This window comes from Ambystoma mexicanum, chromosome 2p (assembly GCF_040938575.1).
Source record: "Ambystoma mexicanum isolate Mex_15411 chromosome 2p, UKY_AmexF1_1, whole genome shotgun sequence".
Lineage (NCBI taxonomy): Eukaryota > Metazoa > Chordata > Amphibia > Caudata > Ambystomatidae > Ambystoma > Ambystoma mexicanum.
Window position 1 is genome coordinate 1,167,012,753 of NC_090923.1, and position 26,563 is coordinate 1,167,039,315.

Here is a 26,563-nt window from a genome sequence, read left to right on the forward strand (position 1 = left end):
CCTGATCAACCAATCGTCCAGGTAGGGGTAGACGTGAATCCCCCCTTGCCTGAGATGCGCTGCCACCACCACCATGAGCTTGGTGAAAACCCTCGGGGCGGAGGTCAATCCGAACGGCAGGACCCGAAACTGAAAGTGCGAGTCGCCAACCGCGAACCTCAGGTACTTCTTGTGCTTGGGATGGATCGGCACATGGAAGTAAGCATCCTTGAGGTCGAGTGACACCAACCAGTCCTGAAGCTGAAGGGCCTGGAGGACTTGAGAGAGAGTAACCATCTTGAACTTGTCCTTCCTGAGGAGTTTGTTCAAACCGCGCAAGTCCATGATGGGTCTCAATCCCCCGTCTTTCTTGGAAATCAAAAAATAAGGGGAATACCATCCCTTGTTCCTCTCCGCTACAGGCACCAGTTCTATAGCGCCCTTCTCCAGCAGGGCTTGAATTTCCTGCGCAAGGAGCGGATCCGGACACTTCCAAGAGAGGTTCCCCGGTGGATTGTCGCGAAGCCTGTGCCGAAAGGGAAGACAGTAGCCGTGGGTTATGATCTCCAGAACCCACACATCCGAAGTAATGGCTTGCCACTCTAGAAGATGCTGCGCCAGCCTTCCCCCAACCGGCGAACCATGGGACCTGGCCTCATGACTGAGTAGGAGCGGCTGCGGCGTTACCTGAGGGCAAAGAGGCAACTGCCCGAGCGGCCTTGGCACCACGGGTACCCTGTCGTCCACCTCTGGTACCCCTGCGTTGGCCCTTTGACTGCCAGCTCCCCTCGCTTTACTGAAGGACGAGTAATAGCGAAAGGAACCACCCCTCCACTGCTGTCCCTTAGGACGAAAAAGCGGAGGTTGGCGAACTGCAGCGCCCAACGACTTCGCTGCAGCTTTTGAGGTCTGCAACCTCTCAAGGCTCTCGTCAGCCTTGCTGCCAAAAAGGTGTACACCGTCAAAGGGCATGTTGAGGAGCCGGGACTGCACATCAGGAGCAAACCCCGACTTCCGCAACCACGCAAACCTGCGTATCACGGTGCTCGCCGCCATGGACCTACTGACGCATTCAGCCAAGTCCAGACCCGACTGAACGGACTCACACATGGCATCCTTACCATCCTGGACCATAGCAAGGAAACCATCCCGTTCATCCCCTTCGGGAATATGTTCAGCCGCTAACGCAACACAGTTCCACAGAGTGTGCGTGAAACGTGACAAGGCACAAATGGAGTTGGCCGCCTGAAGCGCCATACCACCAGAAGAAAACACTTTCTTCGCCCAGCCATCAAAACGATTGTCGTCCCTATCAGGAGGGATGTCAGATCATCCTGCACAAACTCCCCTGGGGGAGCAGACCATCCCAGATACTCAGACACCCTAGCCATAAGGCGCCGGTACGAGGAATCGGCATGGGAGCCAGGCTCAGGCCTACAAAATTCCACCTCCGGAGAGGTGTCCAGTCCACTGGCATCATGCAGTGACTGCCTCAAATCGTCAAACTGACCATGGCCCGAGACAATTTCATCTGGCACCTGACTAGGAACCAGGCCATCAGAATCCTCATCCGCCTCTGAAATATATTCCAGGTGGCGAAAAGGCACCAGAGAGTGCTTGCTCTTAACCAGAGCCTTCCTAGGGGGTACACCCGTGACACGGGGCACCTCCGACACGAAAGGCGTCGATGGCGTCGAGCGAATCGGCGACGGCGCCGAGAGGATCGGCAACGGCGCCGAGAGGATCGGCAACGGCGCCGAGAGGATCGGCGTCGAGGAAATCGGCGTCGACGTCAGATGCAGCGCCTCCAGTATCGGCGGCGTCGACACAGCCCTCGAAGCCGGAGCCCCGAGCGTGTCCCTCGACGACCTGATCGTCGACGGCGTCGACGACTTCCTCGAAGCCGGAGCCTCGAGAAAGCCTGTCGACGCCCTCGACGCCTCAGACGTCGATGTCTTCCTCGAAGACTTCACAGGAGCACACGGTCTCGAACGCGTCGAGGACCGGGACCTGGAACGGGTACGGCGAGAACGAGCCTCCTTGTCCGAACGGGACCGCTCCTGTGACTCGTGCCGACCACTCTTGGTGCGGTGTCTCTCGACCTCTCACGGCCGACCCCACTCGGGGGCGCGGACGGCTGAGTACCCTGCGACGTAAGAATCGCCAACATTTTCTTCCCGAAGGAAGCCCATTCCTCCGGCGTCGCACGGCTGGTGGGGGTAACCGACGTGCCGTGCAGAATCCTCGGAAGAGGACTTGGAAGGCGACCGGTGACGGCGCTTCCGAGAATGCCTCGAAGAGGCTGAGGAGTGGCGAGACCCACTCCTAGAAGAAGACCGACAAGACTTCCGACGATGACGCGGAGAGTCACCCCTCGAATCATCCGTCGAAAGCCCCGCCGACTTCGACTTCCGGGGCTTGGACACCCGACCTACCGACAACTTCTTCTTACGTTCGCGTAAGGCTTTGGACGTGAGCGACTGGCAGTCGATACAGTCATCCGTGTCGTGGGCCTCCCCGAGGCACCAGAGGCAGGCGTCGTGCGAGTCAGTCACCGACATCTTGGACCCACACTCCCCGCACTTCTTAAAGCCCGGACGCGGGGTTGAAGACGAAGTGGAAGACATCGCCGAAGGAAATTCACAAACGAACAGGTTCGAAGAACCAGAAAGAACAGAACTCCAAAGAGTCGAGGCTTAGAACCGAGAAACACGAAGCAACACGTTCGCGGAAAAAACGGAACTGAGGCTACGGGTGCCGTGCGTCCTACTTATCACATCGGATGACGTCGGAGGAGGTCCTCGACGTCGGCGCATCGACGCAGGACGCAGACGCCGGAAAAGTTTCCGAAGCAGCACAGCTGTGGTGATTACATGTCATAGATATGGAATACGTCGGAGGACCCAATCCCCTCGAAATCAGGGTTATTCCAGATTGGGGTAAGTGGGCCTAGGGTACCAGTGCAACCCCATTTGCGTGCCGCCCACCTCCAGTTTGGCAGAGTGTTTTTCGTTGCTGCGAGGGGGCCTAGGTTTGTCTGAGGTTGCTTGATCGGAATGTGTGGAAGGTCGGGCCGGGGGGGATCGGGAAGGGTGTGGGGGACGGGAGATCCATGATTCTATCTATTTCCAGCATGGCTGGTCAGCGTCTTGCATCCAAGTGAATGCGTGTGATAGTTCCGCTACCCGCCTGTACCTCGACACGTCACGGACTCCCAAGCCCCCCAAGCATCTGCCGCGGAGCATGATCTTTCTAGCTATTTGGGGTTTCTTCCCTCCCCATACGAATTTCAATATTTTCCCCTGCAGGGAGTTTAGATCAGTTTCTGTGATGTGTACCGGGAGAGCGGTGCATTGATAAATCAGACGGAATTAAATTCATTTTTACTGCTGCTATTTTTCCCAGCCAGGATATCTCTTGCTTACCCCGGTGTTCTAGGTCCTTTCGGGACTCACAGAACAATTGAGGGAAATTGCACTGGTAGATTTGAGAAATATGATTGGGCAGCTGGACCCCTAGATATCCTATCGAGTCGTTTGCCCAAGTGACCGGAAGCAGCCGGACCAGGTCTTCCTTTTGGGTTATAGAAAGGTTGATCGCTAGGGCTGAGGATTTATCATCATTTATCGTGATTCCCGAGGCTCTGCCAAAGGTCTCGATCACTAACCAAAGGGGCCCCAAAGAGGTGTCCGGATGAGTTATTGTTAGAAACACGTTGTCGGCGTATAGTGCTGCTTTGTACTCCTGTCCACCAACCCCTCCCCCCACCCCCGAGTCCCTTGATCTTAGTTTTTTGTCAGAGCTTCTCCGCAAATGGCTTCATCAATAAGGCAAACACTAAGGGAGATAGGGGGCAGCCCTGTCTTGTTCCTCTTGTGATGTTTATAGTTCCTGATCTGATCCCATTGGCCCAGAGTTGTGTGGATGGGTTTTGATAATTGGCCATCGTCCAGGTGATGAAGTTTGGGCCCAGTCCCTGGTGTAGGAATGTGTTCCTGATGTAACCCCAGTCAACCAGGTCAAACTCCTTATGGGTGCCAATGAGATGATCAGCATTTCCTCCCCCAGTCTGTCTGCACTTTCTATAAGGTTGATCGTACGCCTGATGTTATCATGCGTCCCCCTTATCCCAATTGATTGCGGGTGATTATGTCAGGTAGGAACGGTTTTAGCCTAGATGCCAGCACCTTCGAAAAGATTTTCCCATCGTTGTTCATCAACGTTATTGGTCTGTATGAGGCTACTTTGTCCGGGTCTTTCCCTGGTTTATGGACTAAACGTGTTAATGACTCAGCCATTGTTCTTGTGACGCCCCCTGTGGTCAGGAAGGAGTGGACTAATAAGGCTAGGTGTGGGGCCAGGATTTGAGAGTAAGTTTTATATAATGTTGTTGTTAGTCCGTCTGGGCCTGGGGCTGTGTTCTTTAGGGATTGTGTGGCCTCTTGTATTTTCAGCCACTGTGATTGGGGCATCCAGCGGTTTTAATTGGTCTCGTACAGGGGGGATGGGGTGGGGGGCGGGGGGTGGCGGTGTTCAGGTACTGTTTCTGGGTTCAGCCAGTATTGAGGGTCCTGCCATTATTTCTCTGTGGTGTGCTTCTAGGGCTGCCATTTTTTCTTCATCGATATGAGAATGCATTACTTACCGTAAAAGCATTTCTGATGGTTGTATCTGCTTAGATTCACATGCTGTGCATAGGTCCGACAACCAGTGGTCACTGCGGAGTATTGCATTTTGTTTTTCGTAGTCGAAAAAGGGGACGTCGACAAGGCGTGTCTGAAACACTATCCCTATAGTGACGTGCGTTGTACCCACAATCCCTCACACGTCGAGGTCCCTCTGTTTGTATTTTTCTGCCCTGAGGGAGCCTTCTAGACGTGAGCGAGTACAGAAAAGAGCGAGATATATAAAGGAAGTCTATGTTCCTTCCATCCGAGCGGGGAGGAAGGGTGGGCGCATGTGAATCTAAGCAGATACAACCATCAGAAATGCTTTTACGGTAAGTAATGCATTCTCTTCTGATGTTTGTTAATCTGCTTAGAATCACATGCTGTGCATAGACTAGCGAGCAGTACCCGGAGTTGGCGGTGGGTTATGAGAAGGAACAGTAGAGAAAAGGTGTCGTAATACTGCCTGTCCCACCTGGGAGTCAGATCTAGAGTGTGTATCTAGACAGTAGTGTTTTGTAAAGGTGTGCACAGAACTCCAGGTAGCCGCTTTGCAGATGGACTCAAGGGGAACATTTGCAATGAATGCTATGGATGCCCCCGTGCCTCGAGTAGAGTGTGCTCTTGGCCTAAAGGGCAGTTCTCTCTTAGCAAGAGTATAGCAGAGAGTGATGCATTGAACAATCCATCTAGAAATAGTGCATTTTGAAACCGCATCTCCTTCTCTTCCTGCTGCCACCGAGACGAAGAACTGATTAGTCTTCCTCAGTGGTCTGGTTCTTTCCATGTAGAACATGACCGCTCTGCGTACATCTAGTGTGTGCAGAGTCCTTTCTCCCAAATTGGAAGGATTTTTAAAGAACGTTGGTAGTTCTATAGATTGGTTTACGTGGAATTTAGAAATAAATTTCGGAGCAAACCTAGGGTGAGTGCGTAGAACCACTTTATCTTTGTGAACTGTAACGAAGGGGTCTAGAATAGAAAGAGCCTGAAGTTCACTTACTCTCCTGATGGAGGTGATAGCTATTAAAAAAGCAGTCTTAAGCGTGAGGTGTTTAAGAGATGCTTTGTGCATGGGTTCGAATGGAGAGCCCATGAGTCTGGTAAGTACCACATTAAGGTCCCATCCGGGAGCTGGGTCAGCTATCGGGGGGTGTATTCTCTTTACTCCCTCCATGAAGGCCTTTATAACAGGGATCCTCCACCACGACACTGAGTTGGGAAGTGGTGTATGCAGAAAGTGCCGCTAGGTGGACTTTAATGGAGTTAAACACTAGACCTGAATCCAATAGGTGGGTCAGGTATAGGACTACATGTGTGGGAGAGCAGTCAATAGGGTTGATGCTTTTACTCCTGCACCAGATGACAAATCTTTTCCACTTGCTAGAATAGCAGTGGTGAGTGTTCGGTTTTCTGGCTTCCCTGAGGATGTCCATGCATCTTTGCGGGAGTTGTAGATGTCCGAACTCTATGATCTCAGGAGCCAAGCTGCTAAGTTCATGTTCTGGGGGCATGGATGTAGAGTCCTGCCCTTGTCCTGAGACAGCATGTTGTACGGGCAGGGGAGTTTTACTGGGGGGGATAGAGACATCTCCATCAAGTGAGCGAACCATGGTTGTCGTGCCCACATTGGGGCCACTAGTATCATGGTCACTTGTTCCTGGTGCATCTTGTGCACCACTCTGTTGAGAAGGGGAGTCGGGGGAAAAGCGTAAACAAATTTCCCTGACCATTGCATCGACAGACCGTTCCCCTTGGATTGGTTCTGGGGGTACCTGGAGGCGTAACTTAGGCATTGTGAGTTTTCCAGGGTTGCGAACAGGTCTATTTCTGGGAATCCCCATTGTGTGAAGACGTCGAAGACGATGTCTTCGTGCAGGCGCCATTCGTACTCTTCGGGCAGGGGGAAATCTCTGCTGAGACAGTCTGCCAGCAGATTGAGTTCCCCGGGTACATGTAGTGATAGTAGGAACATGTCCTGTTTGAGAGCCCACTTCCATATATTCTGGGCCAGCTTGGACAGGCCTGGAGAGTGGGTGCCCCCTTGCTTGTTGATGTAGTACATGGCTGTGGTGCTGTCTGTAAGGACCATTACTGTTTTGCCTTGTAGGTGTTTCTGGAAGGCTCTTAGCGCCTTGAACACAGCTAGTAGCTCCAGAAGATTTATGTGTTTGGATGCTACGTTCGGAGTCCACACTCCGTGAGCAGTCTGATGGGATAGGTGCGCCCCCCATCCTGTGAGGGATGCGTCTGTGGTTAGAGTGGCTACCGCCGCGGGTGTGGCAAAGGGTTTCCCTTTTTCCATGTTTTCCTTTGTCCACCACCGTAGCGAGAGAACCAAGGCTTGCGAGACCACAACTAGATCCTCCCATAGTCCGCTGGCCTGACACCACTGGCTGTTGAGCCACTCTTGCATTGGGCGCATGCGCAGGCGCGCGTGAGGTACCAAATAAATACACAACGCCATCATTCCTAGCAGGCGCATTGCTTTGCGTACCGTCACCTCTCGACCGGTCACATATTGAGGGATTTGAAACAGCATGTTTTGGACCCTCTCTTTGGAGGGGAAGACGAGGCCGTCCTTTGTTTGAATTAGAGCCCCTAGGACTTGCTTGATTTGACTGGGGTCTAAACTGGACTTCTTTTCGTTGATGGAGAAGCCCAACTTGAACAAAAGGTCTACCGTCTTTTGGGTATTGGAGAAGCATGTTTCGTAAGAATCCCCTGTTATGAGCCAGTCGTCGAGGTAAGGGTAAACTGGGATGGACAACCTGCGCAGGTGGGCCGCTGCCACTGCCAGCACCTTCGTGAATACCCTTGGTGCTGATGCTATGCCGAAGGGTAGCACTTTGAACTGGTAGTGTTTGCCCTCTATCATGAACCTGAGGTATTTTCTGTGCGCTGGCAACATTAAAATATGAAAGTATGCATCTTTCATGTCCAATGTTGTCATGTAATCTCCCTGAGAAAGCAGTGGGATCACTTCCTGTAAGGTTACCATACGAAACTTTTGGGGTTTGATAAACTTGTTCGCTGGGCGCAGATCTAATACAGGGAGCATGGTTAGATCCTTTTTGGGTACAAGGAAGTACACTGAATAAATACCTTCCGTTACCTGAGATAGAGGCACGACCTCTATGGCTCCTTTTTCCAGCAGTTGTTGTACTTCTTGGAGAAGGATGGCAAGATGTTCCGGTGTCATGCGACGTCCCCTCGGGGGTCTGTAGGATGGGGAACTGTTGAATTCGATACAGTATCCGTGGGCTATGGTGGAAAGTACCCAACGGTCTGACGTTATCTCCTCCCATGCAGGAAGAAAGGATGTTAACCGGCCCCCGACCGGTGTTGCATGGGAGGGGACGCGAATCTTCGCGTCACTTGGAGTTGTTGGGGGCTTGGGAGCCTCTGGGGGTGGATCCCCGACCTCTCCCTTTACCCCGGCGTTGGCCTCTTTGGCTGTACTGCCCACTATTGGTCTGGTAATTGATGGCAGGGTATAGTTGATGCTGACTTTGTTGTTGTTGTTGGCCACGAAAAAAGCGTTTGTTGCCATAGCCGCGTCTGGTAGTGGGCTTAGAGATTTGGTCAAGAGTCTTGATAGTATCGAACTCTTTTTTAGCCATCTCTAGAGCTTCATCCACCGCTTTTCCGAAGAGGTTAGAGTCTTCCACAGGTTTATTTATTAAAGACGCCTGTGTCTCCGGTTTAAACCCTGAGTTGCGCAGCCATACATGGCGTTTTAGGAGTATTCCCTGTACCAGGGAACGTCCCGCTGTTTCTGCCGCGTCTAGAGAGTTTTTTACAATGCTCTGGTTCACCTGGGTTCCTTCGCCAATAGTTGAAAGTAGGCGTGTACGTAAAGGCTCCGGTGCTTCCTCGGCGTCCTTGCGCAGTTTGGCCCACTGCGCGTCTGCATAGCTAGCAAGCAAAGAATTGTTGTTCGCAATTCTTGCTGAGAAGGCAGCCGAGGAAGTTACTCTTTTTGCAAGGGCATATAGCCTTTTGCCCTCCTTGTCAGGGGGTGCCTCACTGGTGGAAAGTGGTACCCCTGCCCTCTTTCTAGTATTAGATACTACTAGGGAATCCGGAATGTAATGTCCCCTAATGTAGAGCGGGTCTGAGGGAGAAGGAGTGAAAAGTTTTTCAATTCTCGGATTGACCCCTCTTATCAATGCGGGAGTGGCCAGCGAAGGGATGATTCTTCTCTTCACTGAAGCTAGGAGGGGAATGGTCTGGCTGACCGGGGGTTTCTCTTTAATTACTTTTTCCACAAAGTCTAATTCTGGAGAGAGCTCCCCAGTGTCCAGTTCGAAATGTGCTGCTGCTCTGCACAACAGTGCATTGAAAGTGGGCTGATCGTCAATTGGAGACGTGTTCCTAACCGGTGAATTGTCAGGAGGATTTAGGTTTAGGACATCAGTGTCGGAATATACTGATGGGGATTGCCAGGGGTGCGAAGGTCCTTCTTCAGTGTCTTCTCTGAAGCCTTCTTTTATAATGTCTGGCCTGTCTTCCAGACATTCCTCCTGGTTCTGTCCTTCTTCATCGTCCATGAAATCATCCTCCTCCTCCAAGTATTGTTCCTCCCCAGTGAGGTCGTATATGTTATGGAAGTCTGAGGCTGTGTCCACCTGGGGATCGACTAGCCTCGGATTTTTGGCCCTGGGGTCCCCCTGAGGCCCTTCTCTAGTCCTCTTGGGAGTTTGAGAGGTCTGGGTATTCATAAACCTTTCCATCCTCTCCATACAGAGGTGGAGTCTTTCCATGGTTTCATGGGGTACCCCAGAGCGGTCTGGCGGGGGAAAAATAGAGTCATCTAGCTGGAAACGGCTCGACCTCTCCCAAAGCGTCGAGGAAAGTGTCCCGTCGCCCTCCGAAAAACCTTCAGGTGTGCTGGGTGACCCCCCGACTGAAGGGGGTAGTCCCTGCCCTTCTTCGGGCTTTTTCGGCGTGTCTTTCGACTTATGCGTAGCGCTCGACGTGTTCTTCGGCGTACGCTTCTGGGCATCGGCTACAGCGATCCTCGCCAAGCTTTCGGCGACTCGTTTGTCGGCGACTAGTTTGTCAGCGGAAGCTTGCGTTTTCGACGCTATGGGTGTCGAACGCTCTACGGCGGTATGCGCCTTCTGTTGATGCGCGCCGGCCGATGGTTTGGGGGCGGCGCCCTTATTTGCCGAAAGCCCAGTCGCTGGTCGCGGCCGCGAGAGGGGCTTCGAACCCGAACGGTCCGAGGAGGCCGCCGGTGGAACCTGCGTCTCCTTGGGCGCCGAAGCTCTTTTCGTCTTAGACGAAGAAGAGCCGTGGGTTGTGTGCTTATGTGAGTCTTTGTGTGCGTCAGTGTCGCCGGGGTGTTCATCCCCATAAGCAGGGCGTGAGCCGAGCCCGTCGGGGCCGGGGACAGACGACGAAGCGCGCAAGCGCTCCTTAGAGGGGGTTTCGACTTCCGTAGCGGAGGTCGTGTTATCGCGTTCCTCGTCACTGTCGGTGGTAGCAGCGGCGGGTGAACCTTCGGCCTTCGACATCGCGTAGGCCGCCCACCTTTTAAGCCTACGGTCTTTTAGAGTTTTAGGCTTAAGAAGCCGACAAGCCGCGCAACCTTCCTCCTTGTGATCGAGGGGCAAGCAGCGGTTACACCGTGAATGCTTGTCCTTCCAAGTAAATTTGCCTTTGCAAAGCAGGCAAAACCTAAAGGGTGTCCTCTCCATAGCCGAGGCAATAAATCGCGATAAGCACCCCAAGGGAAAGGAAGGGGAAAGGGAAAGGCATTCTCAGAAAAGACCCAGAGATGTCCCACGACCCCACTCTCCCTACTGTATATGGCCTGCGAGGCCAGGCCACGTGTTCGGCAGCGCCGAAGGATTTCCTCCGCTCGACCCTCCGTCGAAGATCTTGCTCGGCGGAGAACAGCTTACAACTGCGTCGAGGGAGGGATTATTAATATTATGAGAAAAAACGACCAAAGGTCGAGGAGTTGCAATGTCTCTCGAGGAGCTCCGCGTGAAGGCGACCAGAAGCTGGGCGGAAAAAAACAATCTGAGGGACCTCGACGCGTGAGGGATTGTGGGTACAACGCACGTCACTATAGGGATAGTGTTTCAGACACGCCTTGTCGACGTCCCCTTTTTCGACTACGAAAAACAAAATGCAATACTCCGCAGTGACCACTGGTTGTCGGACCTATGCACAGCATGTGATTCTAAGCAGATTAACAAACATCAGAAACAGAGCTTTGCCGTTCTCCCCCCTCAGCATCAATATATTCTTCCTCCTATGGACCTTCCGTAGCTTGTGTGCTAATATGCGGGTTCGCTTTATTGCTTTTGCTGTAATAAAATTTTTTGTATATGCCAATGATTTAGCCGATCGGTCAGCCCAGTGCATTTATAATGCTATTTTAGAGTTTTTCAGCTCCCGCTCCGATCTCGTATTACGCCGGATTTTTAATTCTTTCTCTAGGGCTATTACCTTTGCATCTAGCTTAGATGCTTGGAGTTTGTAGGCCCTGTTCTGTTCGGTGCATGCACTAATAAGTGCCCCTCTCACCACTGGCTTCATGACATCCCATATTATGTCAATGGCCGTGTTTGCTGTGGTGTTTTCAGCGAAGTAGTTAACTAGTGTTTCACCCGTTTCCCTTTTGATTGCTTCATCTAGTAGGAGGGCGTCCCTCACTTTCCAGTCCCTAGAGGGTAACCGGGAGATCCACTGATGCACAGATACATTGAGACTGGCGCATGGTCCGAAATCATTCTGGTGTGTATTTCGACCTTTTTCAGACACAGGAAAAGGGCACCCGTGACCAGAATCAGGTTGATTCTTGAGAAGCCTTTATGTACGTAAGAGTAGTGGGTGTAGTCTCTAGAGTTCTCGTTGGCTAGTCTCCATGCGTCCACCATTTCAGTTTCCCTGAGGAGCTTGGCTAGGGCTAGCGCCCGGGTGTAATTGGCCCTGGTAGCGGGTAGCATCTTATCCTTCCCTGGGTATGGGACCAGGTTAAAATCGACCCTCGTAATTAGAAAACCCTCCGAGAACGTCTACAGGGTAGCAATCAAGTCGTCTAAGAATTTGTCTGGGGTGTTGTTGGGGCCGTATATAGCTGCAATGGTGATCGGCTGTTCTACTAGGTGCCCTTTCAATAGGAGGTATTTGCCCCCCCCGCCCCTCCCCGGGTCCCTTTTTACTGAGATGTTAGTCAGTGGAATTTTGTCACTCAATAATATTGCAACCTCCCTCTTTTTCTCCCGAGGTAGCGAAGAATGCTTTTTTAATCTCTTAAACCTAATTCGGCGCTTGTCCGCTAGGAGCAAGTGGGTCTCCTGGATGAGAACAATGTTCCCCTCTAATTGGTTCAATCTATGCTCCACCGATCTACGCTTCCCCAGGAAGTTTAAGTCCTGGACATTCAGGTGATTATTCGAATTTCTGCCTCGTTATCCGACCCCATGGCGGTACCTGTCGGACTTCGTTTTGAACCAGACCAGACCATACCTGTTTTGAGGACCGTCAGTTGTCATGTGAATGCGACTGCTGTCTGTGTGGATGTCAATGTGTTACTAAATATACTTTTGTGGGAGAACAGGATTCTAACTCCCAACCCTGCCCCCTGAACTTTTTCCTCCCCCCCAACCCCATCCTTGTACTTTTCGGGTTGAGATCCGCCACACCCAACGGGGTACCTGGCTGAACCTCACCACCCAACATTTGGGGCCAACCGGGCCTGTGCAATCAACAGCTGGAGGCAATAGCGAAAAACTGGCCATCATGCTCCTAGCGACTAAGTGGCTCAACAATGACTGCTCCCCCGAAGAGTTATCAAAAAAGGGGGGCGGCTTAATTCCCCCCTCCGCCCCATCCGTTCAATCGTTCCCCTCAACTTTCCCAAGTTCTCGGTGTGCTCAGAGTAAACTGGGTTGTTGTCCCCTGTTGACGGATTGCCCCGGGGAAAGGCACTGACCTTGTAACAGGTTTCTAGCTCCACTCCAGATCAGTCTGGATTGGGGACATTCCGTAGGGGTCCTCGGATCCTGCGTCTTCTGTTGACCCTTTGTCCACGATGTTGTTGGCTACTTCTTGACCTGATCTTGTGTTGGGGCCTCCGTTTCAGATTCACCACTTTCAGTGCCTCTCCCCAGAAATGTTTTGGCTTCTTTCAGGGTGTGAACCTGTCTTTGGGCTCCTTCCCAGGCAAACCTCAGGGAAGTTGGGTAGCCCCATCTGTACATAATCTTCCTTTCTCGTAGCCAGTCCGTGAGTGGTCTGAGCTATTTCCTTTTCTGCAAGGTTGAATTTGCCACATCTTGGTACAGCTGGATATTAGCGTCCCTGAACGAGATCTGCTGCTGTGATCTTGCCTCTTTCATGATTTCTTCTTTCACCCTGTAAAAGTGGATCCTTGCTAGGACATCCGGAGGGGAGGTGGATGATTGCCTTGGGACCGTTCTGTGTGCCCGATCGATTTCCAGCAGAGCGCTGTCAGGCAGGGTCAGGATGAACCTGAACAGGTTGGCAGCATATCTCTCCAGGTCAGAGTCTGGGATTGAGGTGGGGACTCCCCAGAGGCGGATGTTATTGCGCCTCAACCGATTTTCTGCGTCTTCCTGTTTTGCTTCTAGGGCTTCGCATCGCTCCACTAAGGCAGCCATCCTGTCCTGACCTTTTTGTACTTCAAAAGCCTGGTCGCACCGGTTTTTAATATCCGACGTGCGGGTTTCTACGGCTTTCACTTTTTTGTCAAGTGTGGCTATCTTCTTTGTCACTTCCTCTGTCCCCCTCTGGATCTTCTTTGTGAGAGCTGTCAGCAAGTTTTTTAGATCATGTTTTGTGGCGGATTGGGCCTGGTCTGGGAGGCCCATGTTACTTGTTTCCATATTTTGCCCCCCGGCCTGGTCCTCTTTTTCTGTTTCTCCTGGGAGGAACCACTCATCAGGGTAGTGATGTCCACCTGCTTGGATGCTTTTCCGCTCTTCGCCATTGTATGTTGCTCAGGGCGGTAGGGCTGTGTGGCCAGTCGAGAGGCTGGCGTGTTCTCTTGGCATTTCAGGACTCTGCAGCGTCGTTTCTGGAGGCCCTTGTTGTGGGCGGGTAATATTCAGCTGGCTGTGAGATATTGGGAGTTGAATAGGCAACGGTGCGGGAGGTGGCAAATTCAGTCCAGTTGTCCTCTCACTATCTCCTCATCCCAGCTCTCTGAGGTGGAGGGTTGTGTGGGTAGGGAACCCCTACCCTAGAGCTGATGGGTGCTTAACACTTACTGATCGGCGTGGGCTGTTCCTCACACTGATTGGTTCCGCCTGAGGGTATTTTGGAGCTGTGCTTGCCGTAGTGGAGGAAGATTCAGCCGCTGACCGCAGGGCTTCAGGCCGGGTCAGGGGTGTCCGGTGAGTGCTGTAGGCTCAGTAAGCTATGTGATCGGGGGTGGTGTTTACTCTCCTCTCCCGGGGGGCTCCTCAGTCCCGTCACTGCGGTACAGGGCACTCAGAGCAAATGGAGCCCAAACTCAACTATTGCAGGTTGGAACACAGAGAGAATGGATTGTTGCTTTCCTTATTGGATTTCCCCCTCCCCTACTCACCGCGGCAGCCGGGCGGACTACTACTTACAACGCTGGACCGGATGGTAGGTTTCTCTTCCCTGTCAGGTGGCGTTCCTCCACACCCGCTCCGAAAGGTCCGGGGACTCCCCACTAGCTGTGTGCGCCTGGTTATACACTCCGGTAGTCCGTTGTGATTCTCCCAGCCCCTGCAGGGCTGGGTCCGGGCTTCATTTCCAAGTTAGCCAACATGCGGGCGGCCCCCACCTCTGACCAGGTCTCTGCTGGGCACTTTCGTGTAGATGCAAGCAGGGGCCGTGTTTCCTGGTACCCAAAACTGCTGTGGCACAGCGCAACTGTTGGTCCGCTCAGCCGCTGCGGCTCGGACTCCCTCGGGCTGCAGCACCCGGACCAAGACCACGCGGGCAGGCTAACTGCTGTCAGGATCGGTTGTGCTCAGTGCAGGAGGACCTGGCGTTCTTCCCTGTATCCCGCGAGCCAACACAGGGATCTTTAGTGTTGCTGGTAGGGTGAGTCGCTGGAGCAACGTCAGATTCGCCTCCAGCTGGGACCCCACTAGGCATTGGTGCCTAAGCGCCATATCGTGGCTCCTCCTCTCTGCTGCTGTGGGTGAAGAGCTCTGGGCCGGACCGGCCGCCATTTTTCTTTCAAACTACGGGTCAGCCAAGCTTTTCCCATCGATGCCGGAGTGCTCACTGCATGATTCTTAGGCAGAGCCCGCTCCAACCGTTCCTCATTCTTTCCGTAAATTCTCGTTGATTAACGGAGCGTTATGCCTGGCGAAATCTTGCTCGGTGGCCACCGCATACCAGGAGCTACAACGCAGCCATACCATTCGTGGCAGCTCCAAGCCACGCCCCGACAGTGTGTCTTTCTTAAAGTGTAATTGGGTTTTACTTTCCCTGCTTTGCTTAGTGCATTCTAAAATAGTTATCAAGTGTTCATACTTATCACTGAGTAGCTTAAAGGCCCCTCCATAAAGTATAGGAGTGGATTTAATAGATCTGAAATGAGTTCTAAAAGGAAATGTTGCAAGGAGTACACTTGTAAAAGGGTTGGTTTATTATGTGGTTTCATAACGGAGTGTCATTGCATGACTGACAGGGTCACAGCCGCCCTTGAAATACTGATTGTATTCTAAAAGTATATCTAACCTGGTCTTATTCCCCAAGAATAGTATATTGCTATCCTGAAAGTGTAACCTTAAGTTTGACTCACCTTGACTTGCTTCTTGCTCCTCTAATAAGGTTATACCTTGGTTTGCACACCATAGGTATTGAGTTGTTTATTTTATGATTGTGTTTATATGTTATAGTACTTGCCTACCCAAGAATTATCTTGGTCTACTTGTATTTAAATAAACCCTTTACTTTTACATAACATAGTGTTTCATTGGACCATATGTATGCTACAATTTCTCTGTACCATAATACAGCCCTCTATCCCTCCTAAAATGAGCCTGGCTGCTCCGTCTACGCTACCAAATGTTCTCAGGTGGTACAGACTTATACTAAGAGTGGATTTATGCACTGCCTCAGATGTAGGGTTTTATGAAGCCCGTAGTTGGACTTTAGAAAAACTGTCGTAACAGTGGGACCAACCAGTCCCGACACATTCCTGTGGATTCAGCTGTCCGAAGTGTCCCTGGACCAACCGGTGGGCTGACCAGTTTTCCACTGGACTACCTTGGTAGAATCATCGCCATTCCGCGTTCGTCGCTGGAACTTCAGTGGTTGCCAACCCGTGGCACAAGTCACCTTCCTGCTGAATTTCAGCCTCCCAGAAGGTCTTCAACTGCGACTGTAAGGACGCCTAGTGTTGCCTGTGTGCGGTAGTTGTCACTGGGGCTCGCCTTCGCCCATCTGGTGAAGTGTCCTGAAGAGTTCTACATCAGCGCTGTTAGGGAGAATCCTCAGAAATGTGCCAATTCCCTTCTACCTTAGAGACTCCCAGCACTTTTGCTGGACTTTAGGACTTTTAATTTCTAACCTGGAGAGAGTGCAACCTTTTTCCCACCCTCTCATGTATTTTGTCATTGATTTGAACACTGTTCCTTTTGACTTTGGAGTTTGACAAACTCCATAGGCATCATCTTTTTACATTGTGTCACACAGCACTTTCAGTGCAGTGATGCAGGGAAGTCTTCCAGATTTCCCAAAGGTTTAAATACCTTCTCTGTGATAAACTACTGTTCCCCAGAGTAGTAAAGTGACATTGACTTTACTTACAATTTGTAACTTTCTAGATCCAGCACACACTATCTTACAATAGGGTGCTGGAGAGGTAACTTAGTATCCCTTTTGTCTACTTTGTCATGTAACATTTTTATGTTACCCTTTCTACATTTAATGGCTGGTGGCAGTGGTTTACTTTTTCCTACCATTGTGTGTTTTTACCACGGGCTGCAATTGCAGCTGCAGTAAAGCACCCATGGGTGCCCATTTTGTCAAAATGGCCCTGGTCGTCTTTTTTTCGCCATTTCTTGTTGGAAAGGTCCTTCTTGAGATTTACTCTGCACGCCAAACCAGATTTGGTCCCTTTGTTCGTTTTGTCTTTGGCAGGATTCACTGGTAAAGCCCGCCTCTGGCTCCAGCGTGTCTGGCAGTGAAGGAGGTGCCGGAAACCCCCTGTGCTTAACCCCCTTGGTTACAGGAATGTACCCAACAGTGATTGGCCGGCTGCCTGTCCTTCGAGGACAGCCACCCTGCTGTGTGAGTGACAGCTAAGCTGCAAATTAATGGGAGAAACCTGCATAAAAGGTGAGGCTTTTAGCTTGCAAGGCAGAGTCGACCACTGGACGGAGGAATTGAAGAGGAACTTGGAAGAGACGCTTGCTGCAACTCCTGGACCATTGGTTTGCCCGGTGAAGCCCTGCTGCAATGCAGAAGCTCCGAATTTGCCTCGACTAAAGCCCTGCAACGGACTACTTCTCCCAACCCCAAAGCAAACTCATTTGGACGTCCTCTCAGAGCTGGCTGTTCTTCCATTACCTCTGCAGGAACCGACTGCCAGGGAGATATGGTAGGTTATTTATAACGCGCTTAATACCCAGAGGTTTCTAAGCGCAGACCCGGGGATCAAACCCATGTTGTTCCGTGTCGTCTTGCTTCCAAGGCGAGCACGTTGCCCCTGAGCTACCCTCCCGAGAGGAACACCAGATCAGGTGCATCATTTTTAAGTCGGACCCGAGTTCCAGGAAGATCTTCTGGACTCCCATGAAGCAGGACTGACCAAGCCTGAGCCACCTCAACAGGGTGCTGGACCCCAGATGCGAGGAAAGTCCATAAAGGTATCCGAGAACCACAGTGGTGCTGTTTACACGAGTTGCGAGAAGCTGAAACTGCGAAGTGCTGCTGATCTGAAGTTTCCCCATTGCTGCTGACCTTCAATTCGTAGTGCAGGAGTCCCCAGAAGTCCTCTCTGTAGTCCCCACGACTAAGGCCCAGGAACACCAGCATCTGCAGAGCTGTACAGGAACAGAAGGCAACTGGAACCATTTCTTCTAACCAAAGGTACTGTAAAATTAAGAGGACTTGCCTCTTGTGGTTTGACCTTAGTTGTTCTCAGTTGAGACTTGTCTTGGTTGCTTTTGCAGAGTTGCTTGCAGCTTTGCCCCTCACAAATCTCCCAGCTTGTGGCCATACAGTGATTTAATTTTCTACAAAGATTTCAAAAACATTATGCAAGACGTTTTACCTACCTGCAGGAAGTGCTTCGGCTCACCTAGACTTTTGCTCAATTGACATTGGCTATCCTGGCTCCCTGAAAAACTCTTCTTACCTCCGACTGTAACTATCCCTCAACAAAAGTCACACATTAGATAACTTGTCTAGCTGGGGAAGGGTTAATTTACTTTGCATTGGAGGATTCAAAAAGTACTTACCGGCTGAAGATTATGTGTTAACCATAGTTTTATTCCCTCATCTTTTCCTTTTGGCACTAACCTCAGTATTGCTCTAAATGTGCCAGTGATATATCAATGTCCACAGTGTCCTAGTTATTTAAGTCACCTCAGGGTGTAGGAAGTGTCCGTGTGTCATCCCAAATGGGTGTGTACTGATTTATTGAAACTGAGAGTGTGTAGTTTTGAAGAATATTATTGTTTTACATATTTTACTCCCTTCTAAAGAAGGCTTATTCAACTGACTGTTAAACTCATAAATAATTGATTAATCAAAAACCCAGAGAGTAAGTGTTTATTTGGATACTGCTCACTGTGAATCTCTATGTAATAACCCTACAGCTCACACTGACCCCTATTTTGAGATAAGCCAGGCTGCTCAGTCATTCTACCAACTTGTGTAGTACATGCTTATACCAAGGGTTGGGTTAACTATTGCCAAGAGGACAAGGCTGGTGCAGTCTCCCACAGGGTACTGCATACAATCTTGCCTAACAAGCGCCGCCGCCTACTGCATTTCTTCTTCGCAAAGGGTTGCACTCTGCCCCTGGAACCAACCGGAAAGATCCTTTCACCCGCAGCTCCTGGGCACCTCTCACTGGAACCAACGACCGGAAAACCTAACTCCAGTGACCCCCAGTGAACCAATCTAGTCATCTTGGAAACTCAGAGGCAAGGGGGTAAGTAATCCCAATGCATTCATCTCCCCCTGTTCTCCTTAGAATAAACCTTAGAATAAACTTTGGTTAATCCATTCCATTCCTTTTTGATCATCGCGTCTAAAAGGAACTGGATCTAAAAGATACAAATATAATATTACTTACCAGTAACTTTCCGAGGTCAATACATTGAGTACCACTCAGTGGGATTGTAATGTCTATTGTTATTTCGGGGCTCAGAGACCTATGGGTGTGTAGTGCTATCTAAGAAATATATTATTATCGTCAAAGGAATTGGATTTATAAAGTTAGGGTATATTTCTAGTGACTTTGTTCCATTCTACTGCATCACTACTGACCTTTTTGTTGAATGAGTTATTGAATGCAATCCTAAGCACCTAAAGGTGACTGTATATATGTTTTATAATTGAGCGTTGTGTAATAGTATCACCTGCTTGCTTCATATCCTAGTATATGTTTTGGGACTCTCAACGCAGATGTCACACAGCACCCCCTGGTGGAGAGCAATATTTTGAAATTGTGCTGCTGCAGCAGAATATATCTAAGATATGGAATCTGTGGGAGGACACAATCCATTAGAATATATTTTTTTGTATATCTGTGTGATGTATTTCCTAGAGGTATGTGTGTAGACTGATTATCCCTCTGTGTCAACCTACTCCCCCTACCTTAGAGTTCAGCCTTGTTGCTCTGACCACGTTACCCACGTTTAAGAGAGGTTTGTCTTCCCTTTCTTGTCAGGTATTTGAACCTTCTCCACAGGGTGAATTGCTGTAGCATCCACAACTGAGAGTAGTAAAGTCAAGAAGCATGCTCAGAGCTGTATCCTGGCAAGAGGAGTTAAGAAGCAATCTGGACGCTGCATCGCAGACATCAATTGTTTGATGAGGAAAGTCCATTATCCATTTGAGTTATTATTGGGACCCCTATACCATTTAGGTGTTTGTCCCATTATGTACCTAACAGGAGAATGGATCCTAAGGTGCAGCAGAACCGTAATGTAGAGACTGACTCAAACCTAGAGAAAAATAAGGAAATCTCAGAACCCCTATCAGATTAGATGCCCACCAAGCACAACTTACTCTGTCTGCTTAACAAAAGCATTGGACATTAATTTGTCATTTGTGTTCCGTTGGTCCGAACATTGTCACAAGATGTAGCACAGTGTCCAGAGATGGCAGTATGAGCAGTCCTGCTGAAGAGTGAATTCTGAGGTAGGTCGAAGACGGTGTACTAAGATCTGCTGCGTCGAGGTTTTTAAGAGTGACTACAGCTGCAGGTGAACGACTATGTGAAGAGAGCTATGCTTGTTCTGGTCATGGGGTTGAATCACAGAGGGGGCCAGAGACTTGTTTGCCTTGAGATTTGTGAAAGATATCCAGCTATAAGCATACTCACCAAATGCTGACTGGGTGTTCTGCAGTGTGGAAGATGGCCTCCGATGCGTCAAGAAAACCCCTGGGGCCATGGGTGTCGTGCCACGGTTCACCTGAGCCATGCCAAAAATGTTGGGTCCGGCAGTGTATTCGTGATCAGCAAGGCTCCCAGAAAACACGTCCTGTGGAGACTCTGGAACTACAGGTGGCAGAGGGGTTGGCTGTTCCTCCTCTTCCTCGTCGTCCTCTTCCTCCTCCAATGCTGTTCCAACCTCCTCTTCTACCTCCAGGAGCTTCTCTGCTTCCATGCTCTTCTTCTGAGCGAGTTTCCTCCTTTCCGATCTCTGTAGTTCCTAAAATTAAAGCAGGGAAAACTGGAGCATTATTCCCAAGTGGGGAGGCATGGTACAGAATTAGCAGCCACTGAACAAGTACCAATCGCTGACGTAGAGCTTCTACTGCAGCAATCATAAGCACTACTGCAGCAATCATAAGCACTACTGCAGCAATCATAAGCAGGGGACCCTTATTCAACCTTTCCTGTGTTTCAGTGAGACCCAGTAATCTAAGGAAACTAGCTGTGGCTGTTACATGGAAAAGACGCAGGCTGGCATTGGCTCGGAGATGCTCAATTAATAAACCAATTAAACAGCCAATGCTAAGATCTTAATGAGATGTCATTTCCTCCCCTAATTCCCAACAAGCCACCAAACATCCAGCTAAGACCGCTATACCCACCTGTTGAGAGAGCTTTGCAGCTGCTGCTGCCAACCCAGTCTCTACTGAGGCAACACGGGTCCCTTCCCGCACAGGACGCTCCTGCCTTGGAAGTGTTGGCGTCACTCGAGCTTGGAAAAGAAAAAAAACATGTTAGAAACTACAGGCTTGGCAAACACAATTCTATTAAGGCACTTTGTGAAGAACTTCCCACACCTGCCCATTCCAACCTTTGGAACCAAGTGTGTGATGCATTCAGAGAGGCAAATGAACAAAGACATACTGTGACAAGTCAGTTCGAGCTGAGAGCGAAAACAGCAGCCATTACCTTTGGGATTCCATGGTGCATCATCTGTTGCCTTCTTTTTCTTTGGTCGAGAGCCAAATGTAGCATCATCCTCGTCTGACTCCAGGGAGGGGTAAACTACAAAGATGGGGGGTGGGGGAGGTGAGAGAAATGTCTGATTAAAAAAATGAAATCACCTCTTCTGGGGATAGGGCAACTGCCCTTCCCCTCCATAAACTGTATTCCATGTTATGCCTGCGCACGTTCCATACAATAGGACATCAAGACACGAAAGGAGAGAATTTTTGGAAAAGAAAAGGTGGTTGGGGGCGGGTTTTGATGGAGTTCTGCATATTCACCATATTCAGCATCTCTGAAGCAGGTTCCAAGTGTCTCATGCTCATCCATGCTGCCCTCCTCCTCATCGCTATCCATGCTGTGATGGACTGGCCGTTTCACCGGCCTCTTGCCAGGTCGCTCTATCACCTTCCTGCTGCCAGGCTTAATCTTCACTGGTGTGCCAAGGGATACACTGCCACCACTTCGTTCCTGCCCTGCGGCCCACCAGGCCTGAAGGCTGGAGGCTGCTGTGGAGGATGAGGAGGACTGGAGGTTAGCCATGCACAGCATTCCTTGGATGGCTTCCTGGGTGCTGGGGGAGGCAGGAGCCTCTCTACCAAAAAAGTTACAACAACTAGTGTTATATAACTTAGCCAAGAGTGATTTTAAAGTGGTGATACAATACGAGATGTTAAAAAATGTTAACATTCATTTGCAAAACAAAGTATGCTTGTGCACTACACAAAGACAGATGCATTTGCACAAGCGTCCGAGGGCCTACAGCCCAGTACCTGCAAATGTTTTCTTGCCGTGGACAGAAAGTGACCTCCTTTGTAGCCCACTTTGAAACTACTCTGCTTTCATCTATACTCTGAATGAAAGATCACCCAAATCGTATGGCCATCTATACAGTTTTGAGACCACACACACACCAAACAATGTTTCAGCTCCTTCCCACTAACCCCCCTCCATTCCCTTTTCAGAGCCGCCAGAAATGGGAATCAGTGGTGATAGTGTGCGGTACAAATGTCCTTTAACATTAACATGTAGTTCAGAAACTTTACTGTGACCTCAAGGAGAAATGCAAATCACGAAAAGGGAGGGACAACTAGGGAAATAAGCTAACATGATTCATCATCTTTATGAAACAGATTTCTTCTGCCAGTCTGTCACTAAATGAGTGGCTGAGGAAAGTTATTGAGGAAATTCAAAGTTATACCATCATCTGCCATAAAATGGATGCTGTTCGGGCTTAGTTGATAAGCCTCTGTCTGGGAAGGGCCCTAGAGAGAAAGAAATGAAAAACTACTTTTCTGTCTAATGGTCTATTTGTTAACCTACACTGACTGGGGTACCTGGTAAGCAAACAGGGGTAAATAATACAGCAATTCAGAATGCCAGCGAGGCAGAGGTCTGAGCCAGAAACAAACCTACTTTCTCACTGGGAAGTGTAGGCTGAGTAGTAAGATTTAACAATAAGAGATCAGGAATTACACAGATTATGGAGGTTCCGCTAACAGATAAAGGTGACCAGCATTAAAATGTCTACACAGCTGGATACAAACTATTTATTGAAGAACACACATACATTAAAAGTCAACACTACTACTTGCTAGGCCAACGAGAATCTACATACAAACATATACAGTTAAGTATCCCAAACAGAGGCTACTCTCCACTTTAGTATTCACTCAGTGGGGTGAAGCAATGAAAAATGCAAGCAATATGGTTAAAGCTAAAGTCGGTGGGAAAAACACAATGGTTAAGCAGACATACTATAGACCTTATAATTAAGTCCTTACCTGCCTACCAGTTCAGTCACCACACTTCCATTGAGACCAGTTCCAAGGCGGCAAGTACCTCAAAAGGCAAGCTATTTTAGATAGTGAGACCTTTCAGAAAATGTCCCACAAATAGAAGATGCAACTCCCAATTCCTAAGGACTGAGGTGTCCCCAGGAAGCAATTCTAGACCCGAACTCCACCACCCACAGTCAAGTAAAGGTAACAGAGTACATCACTAGCAGCATACCTTTCCAGCACACAAACTCAAACTTGAGGAAAAATCCCCCACAGGTAAATAGGAGCCAAAGTGGGGAAAATGTATCGCAACCTGGTCCGGTTTTAAAGCGTCCAAGAATGGCACATGCCATGGTCATTTTCAATGCCAGGTTTGGATCCGGCTAGCAGATTCTCGCAAGACAACTCTTTTCATTGACTGACAGTTGGACAGGATCAATGTCAGCAAAGGAGGACTGGTTCAAGTACAATATCTTCGAAGAATGGGCAAGACATTTCTGGGCCACCCACCCATTTTACAGCACCTGGATTTAGTCAGGCAGGCTCCAGGCCGCACACCAGCGGAACACAGGCTCTAGAAAAGTCACCTGTCATGGTGGAAAGCAGCATCAGGTGTCCAGGTAAGTGTCCCATTATGGGTGGCTTTGCAGAGGATCAAGCCGCCAGGCAAGACTGTGTCCAAGCAGCAGCGTTCTCCCTTCTGATGATGGCCCAGGACCTGTGGCGATCCAGCAATGATTCAGAGGGCCAGAGAGAGCAGGATGGTTGCACAGGCATGAGACTGAATAAGCTCACCAGTGTAAGGGAGGAAGGTACTTATGAGGGTCTACCTTGTTAAAAGACTAAGGTCCAGGGTTTCCACGGCTGATCGCTTTAAGAATGCTGGTCCACTGAAGCCCCCTGGCGTTCCTGCATGGAATCTCCTGTCTTTGGAGTCTAGGTTCCTGGTGGAGACAGCAGGCTCCAAATACATTTCTTGCATCACAAATTCAGGCGGGGGTGACCCTAGCTGCCAATGGTAAGGATCTGCACCATTCAAACTGGTAGAGGCTAATCAGGGAGAGCCACCTAACATCATATCTAACTAGCAACAGGCAAACCCTGGCTGAAAAGTGGATTGGGACCATACACACTCCCAAGGCCCAGTTCCAGCCAGATTCAGAGACACTCCAGCATCCATATGTTTATACTTCAGCATCCAATACTTGGCTCTGGTGGGCGACATGAAGAATGGTTCCAGAAACCTCTCCTTTTACCTCATATTAGAGACCAAAGCCGTCTAATAAGATGGATTTTCAGAATCAATCATGAAGGTGGATTTTAAGAGGCCAGCCTATTATAGTGAACAAGAAAGACCCTGATGTCTAGCCAAACCCAATCAATGTAGTGCAGCAGAGCAGTAAGGCTTAGACTCAGGAGCGGTGTGAGAATGATCTAGGGCTACAATGGAACACACAGAGCGCTCCAACAACTCCAGTTAGACAGAGAAGTAGAAAAATATATAATTTAATAGGCCTTTAAGATACACTCTAAACATATGAAAACCTCAGATAAGTTATTACTAAATTATCAAATACGGACAACTACATTCACCTTTTGGGGGTTCTGCTAAAAGAACAACAACTCGTTACTTTTATAAACAGTTATGTAGTTGAAGAAGAGTTAAAAGCAACCCTTTAAATAACGGAGTTGTAAAATAAATTAGTGTTACAACAGTTTCCTGAAGTCCAACTAAGGGCTTAGTAAAACCATACAACCGAGACAGTACAAAACTCCACTCTTACTATATTTGGTAGCGTAGACAGAGCAGCCAGGCTTATATTAGGAGGGAGAGAGGGATGTAGGAAGATACAAAGAACATGTAGCACATTTATTTTCAAAAGAAACAGGTTTATTATAAATACAAATAGGCCAAGGTAAATCTTGGTGTGTAGGTACTTTGTCAAAGAATTCCAAATGCAATATAAAAATACAACACAACACTCAAGGCACACAAACCAAAGCATAGACCTTGTTTAGAATAACAGTTTTTCTAGGCAAGTACAGTAATTCAAGGGTAGTAGACCCTGTCAGTCATGCAATGACACTGAGCTAAGAAATCACTTTGTGAACCAACCCTGTTAACAGGATACCTTTCTGAATAGTGAAACACTAATTCACGGAACAGTATAAACCTGTAACTACATTTAGGATAACCCTCAGTTATACTAGGTGAGTAATACCTAATGTTGTAATAAACTATAACAGTTGCTTTTCAGATCAGTGGAACACAGACTAGAGTAAGCAAGAACTCAACTTATTTTAGGATGGTACAAGGCAGACCAAAGGTTAGTAAAACCCTAACAACATTCGGGATAACATATAGTAATACTAGGTGAGTAAGACCTAATGCTGTAATAAACTATTACAGTTGCTTTTCAGATTAGTAGAACACAGACTAAGGCAAGCAAGAACTCTTTACACTATTTTAGGATTGCACCAGGCAGACCAAGGTCAGTTAAACCCACAGTACACTTATTTAGAATGGCACATAGCTATTCAAGGTAGGTAAAACCCAAGGCAGACTTATTCTAGAAAGGCTAAACAGCAGGTCAGGGGAAGCAGAACCCAGTTGGTGAACTTATACATTTATATTCCAACAGAAATAGTAAAGCGAAGCCAACATTACTTTTGGGAAGTGGGGGAAGCAATTCAGAGTTGAGTAAGATATCCTTGTGTATACTTTTCAGAATGGCAAAACGCATTCAAAGGATAGTAAGAACTTTTATAACTGCTCATATTTCAGAGGGACGGTTACCAACCAACTCTTTCACAAGTAAGTAACTTGACATACTTTAAGACAGAATCTCCTTCTTATCCAGTCATTCCATAGTCTATTGCATGATTTCTCTCAGAGGCAGAAGAGGGACCCTGGTGGTCTAGGTGCCAGCAGTAGGCAGGTCGAGATAGGGTTCAGTTGCAGGAAAAGTCAGAGTTCCAGAGGAAGTCTCTTCAAAACAAGTAAGTAGTTCAGTTTAGAGTTAGTTAGGGTCCAGGGATTTCAAGGAAGACATCCTGGGATTCCAGCAATGGGCCTGGGTGAACTGGATGAGAGGACTCCCAATCACATGAATCACCCCAAAGCTTCACAGGAACCACACAAGGCTTAAGGTAAGTAATACCCCCGCACAGAAAAAGAGTTTGCAGCAGGACGTCTTCAGGATCTGCAGCCAAAAGCCCGGATGATTAATTCTTTGTCGTGAAGAAGACTGAAGACAGGACACTGGAAGGGAATTTGCAGCAGGGATCAACGGGGCACACTCCAGGCAAAGGTTTCTTCACGGCTGGAGGCGGTTCTGTAGTTTTGGTACCCTTTTCAGGAGCCAGGAAGAGACTGAATATTGCTGGTTGGTTTCTCATCACTAATTTGGTCCAGCACTCTGGGGTGGGGACTTCAAGAACTCAAATCATGTCTCAGGAGGTCGAGAAGGATGCCACCAAAGTTTCTGCGCGATTCGGAAGACCGTGTACGCGTAATGGTCCCAGGGTTTTGGGATATTGCATCCCAG

At 49.1% G+C, this 26,563-nt stretch overlaps 1 protein-coding gene across 2 annotated transcripts in view; it reads right to left on the bottom strand.

Annotated features, from left to right (window-relative positions):
- The window catches only part of PHF8 (PHD finger protein 8), an 852,864-nt gene that overhangs the window by 63,418 nt on the left and 762,883 nt on the right, over positions 1 to 26,563 (bottom strand). For both annotated transcript variants that reach the window (XM_069645307.1, XM_069645306.1), the window contains exons 17-20: positions 21,516 to 21,829; positions 21,199 to 21,294; positions 20,892 to 21,001; positions 20,176 to 20,506 (exon numbers count right to left, since the gene is read on the bottom strand). In XM_069645307.1, coding sequence (XP_069501408.1) covers positions 20,176 to 20,506; positions 20,892 to 21,001; positions 21,199 to 21,294; positions 21,516 to 21,829 — 851 coding nt within the window. The remainder of the gene's footprint in view (positions 1 to 20,175; positions 20,507 to 20,891; positions 21,002 to 21,198; positions 21,295 to 21,515; positions 21,830 to 26,563) is intronic.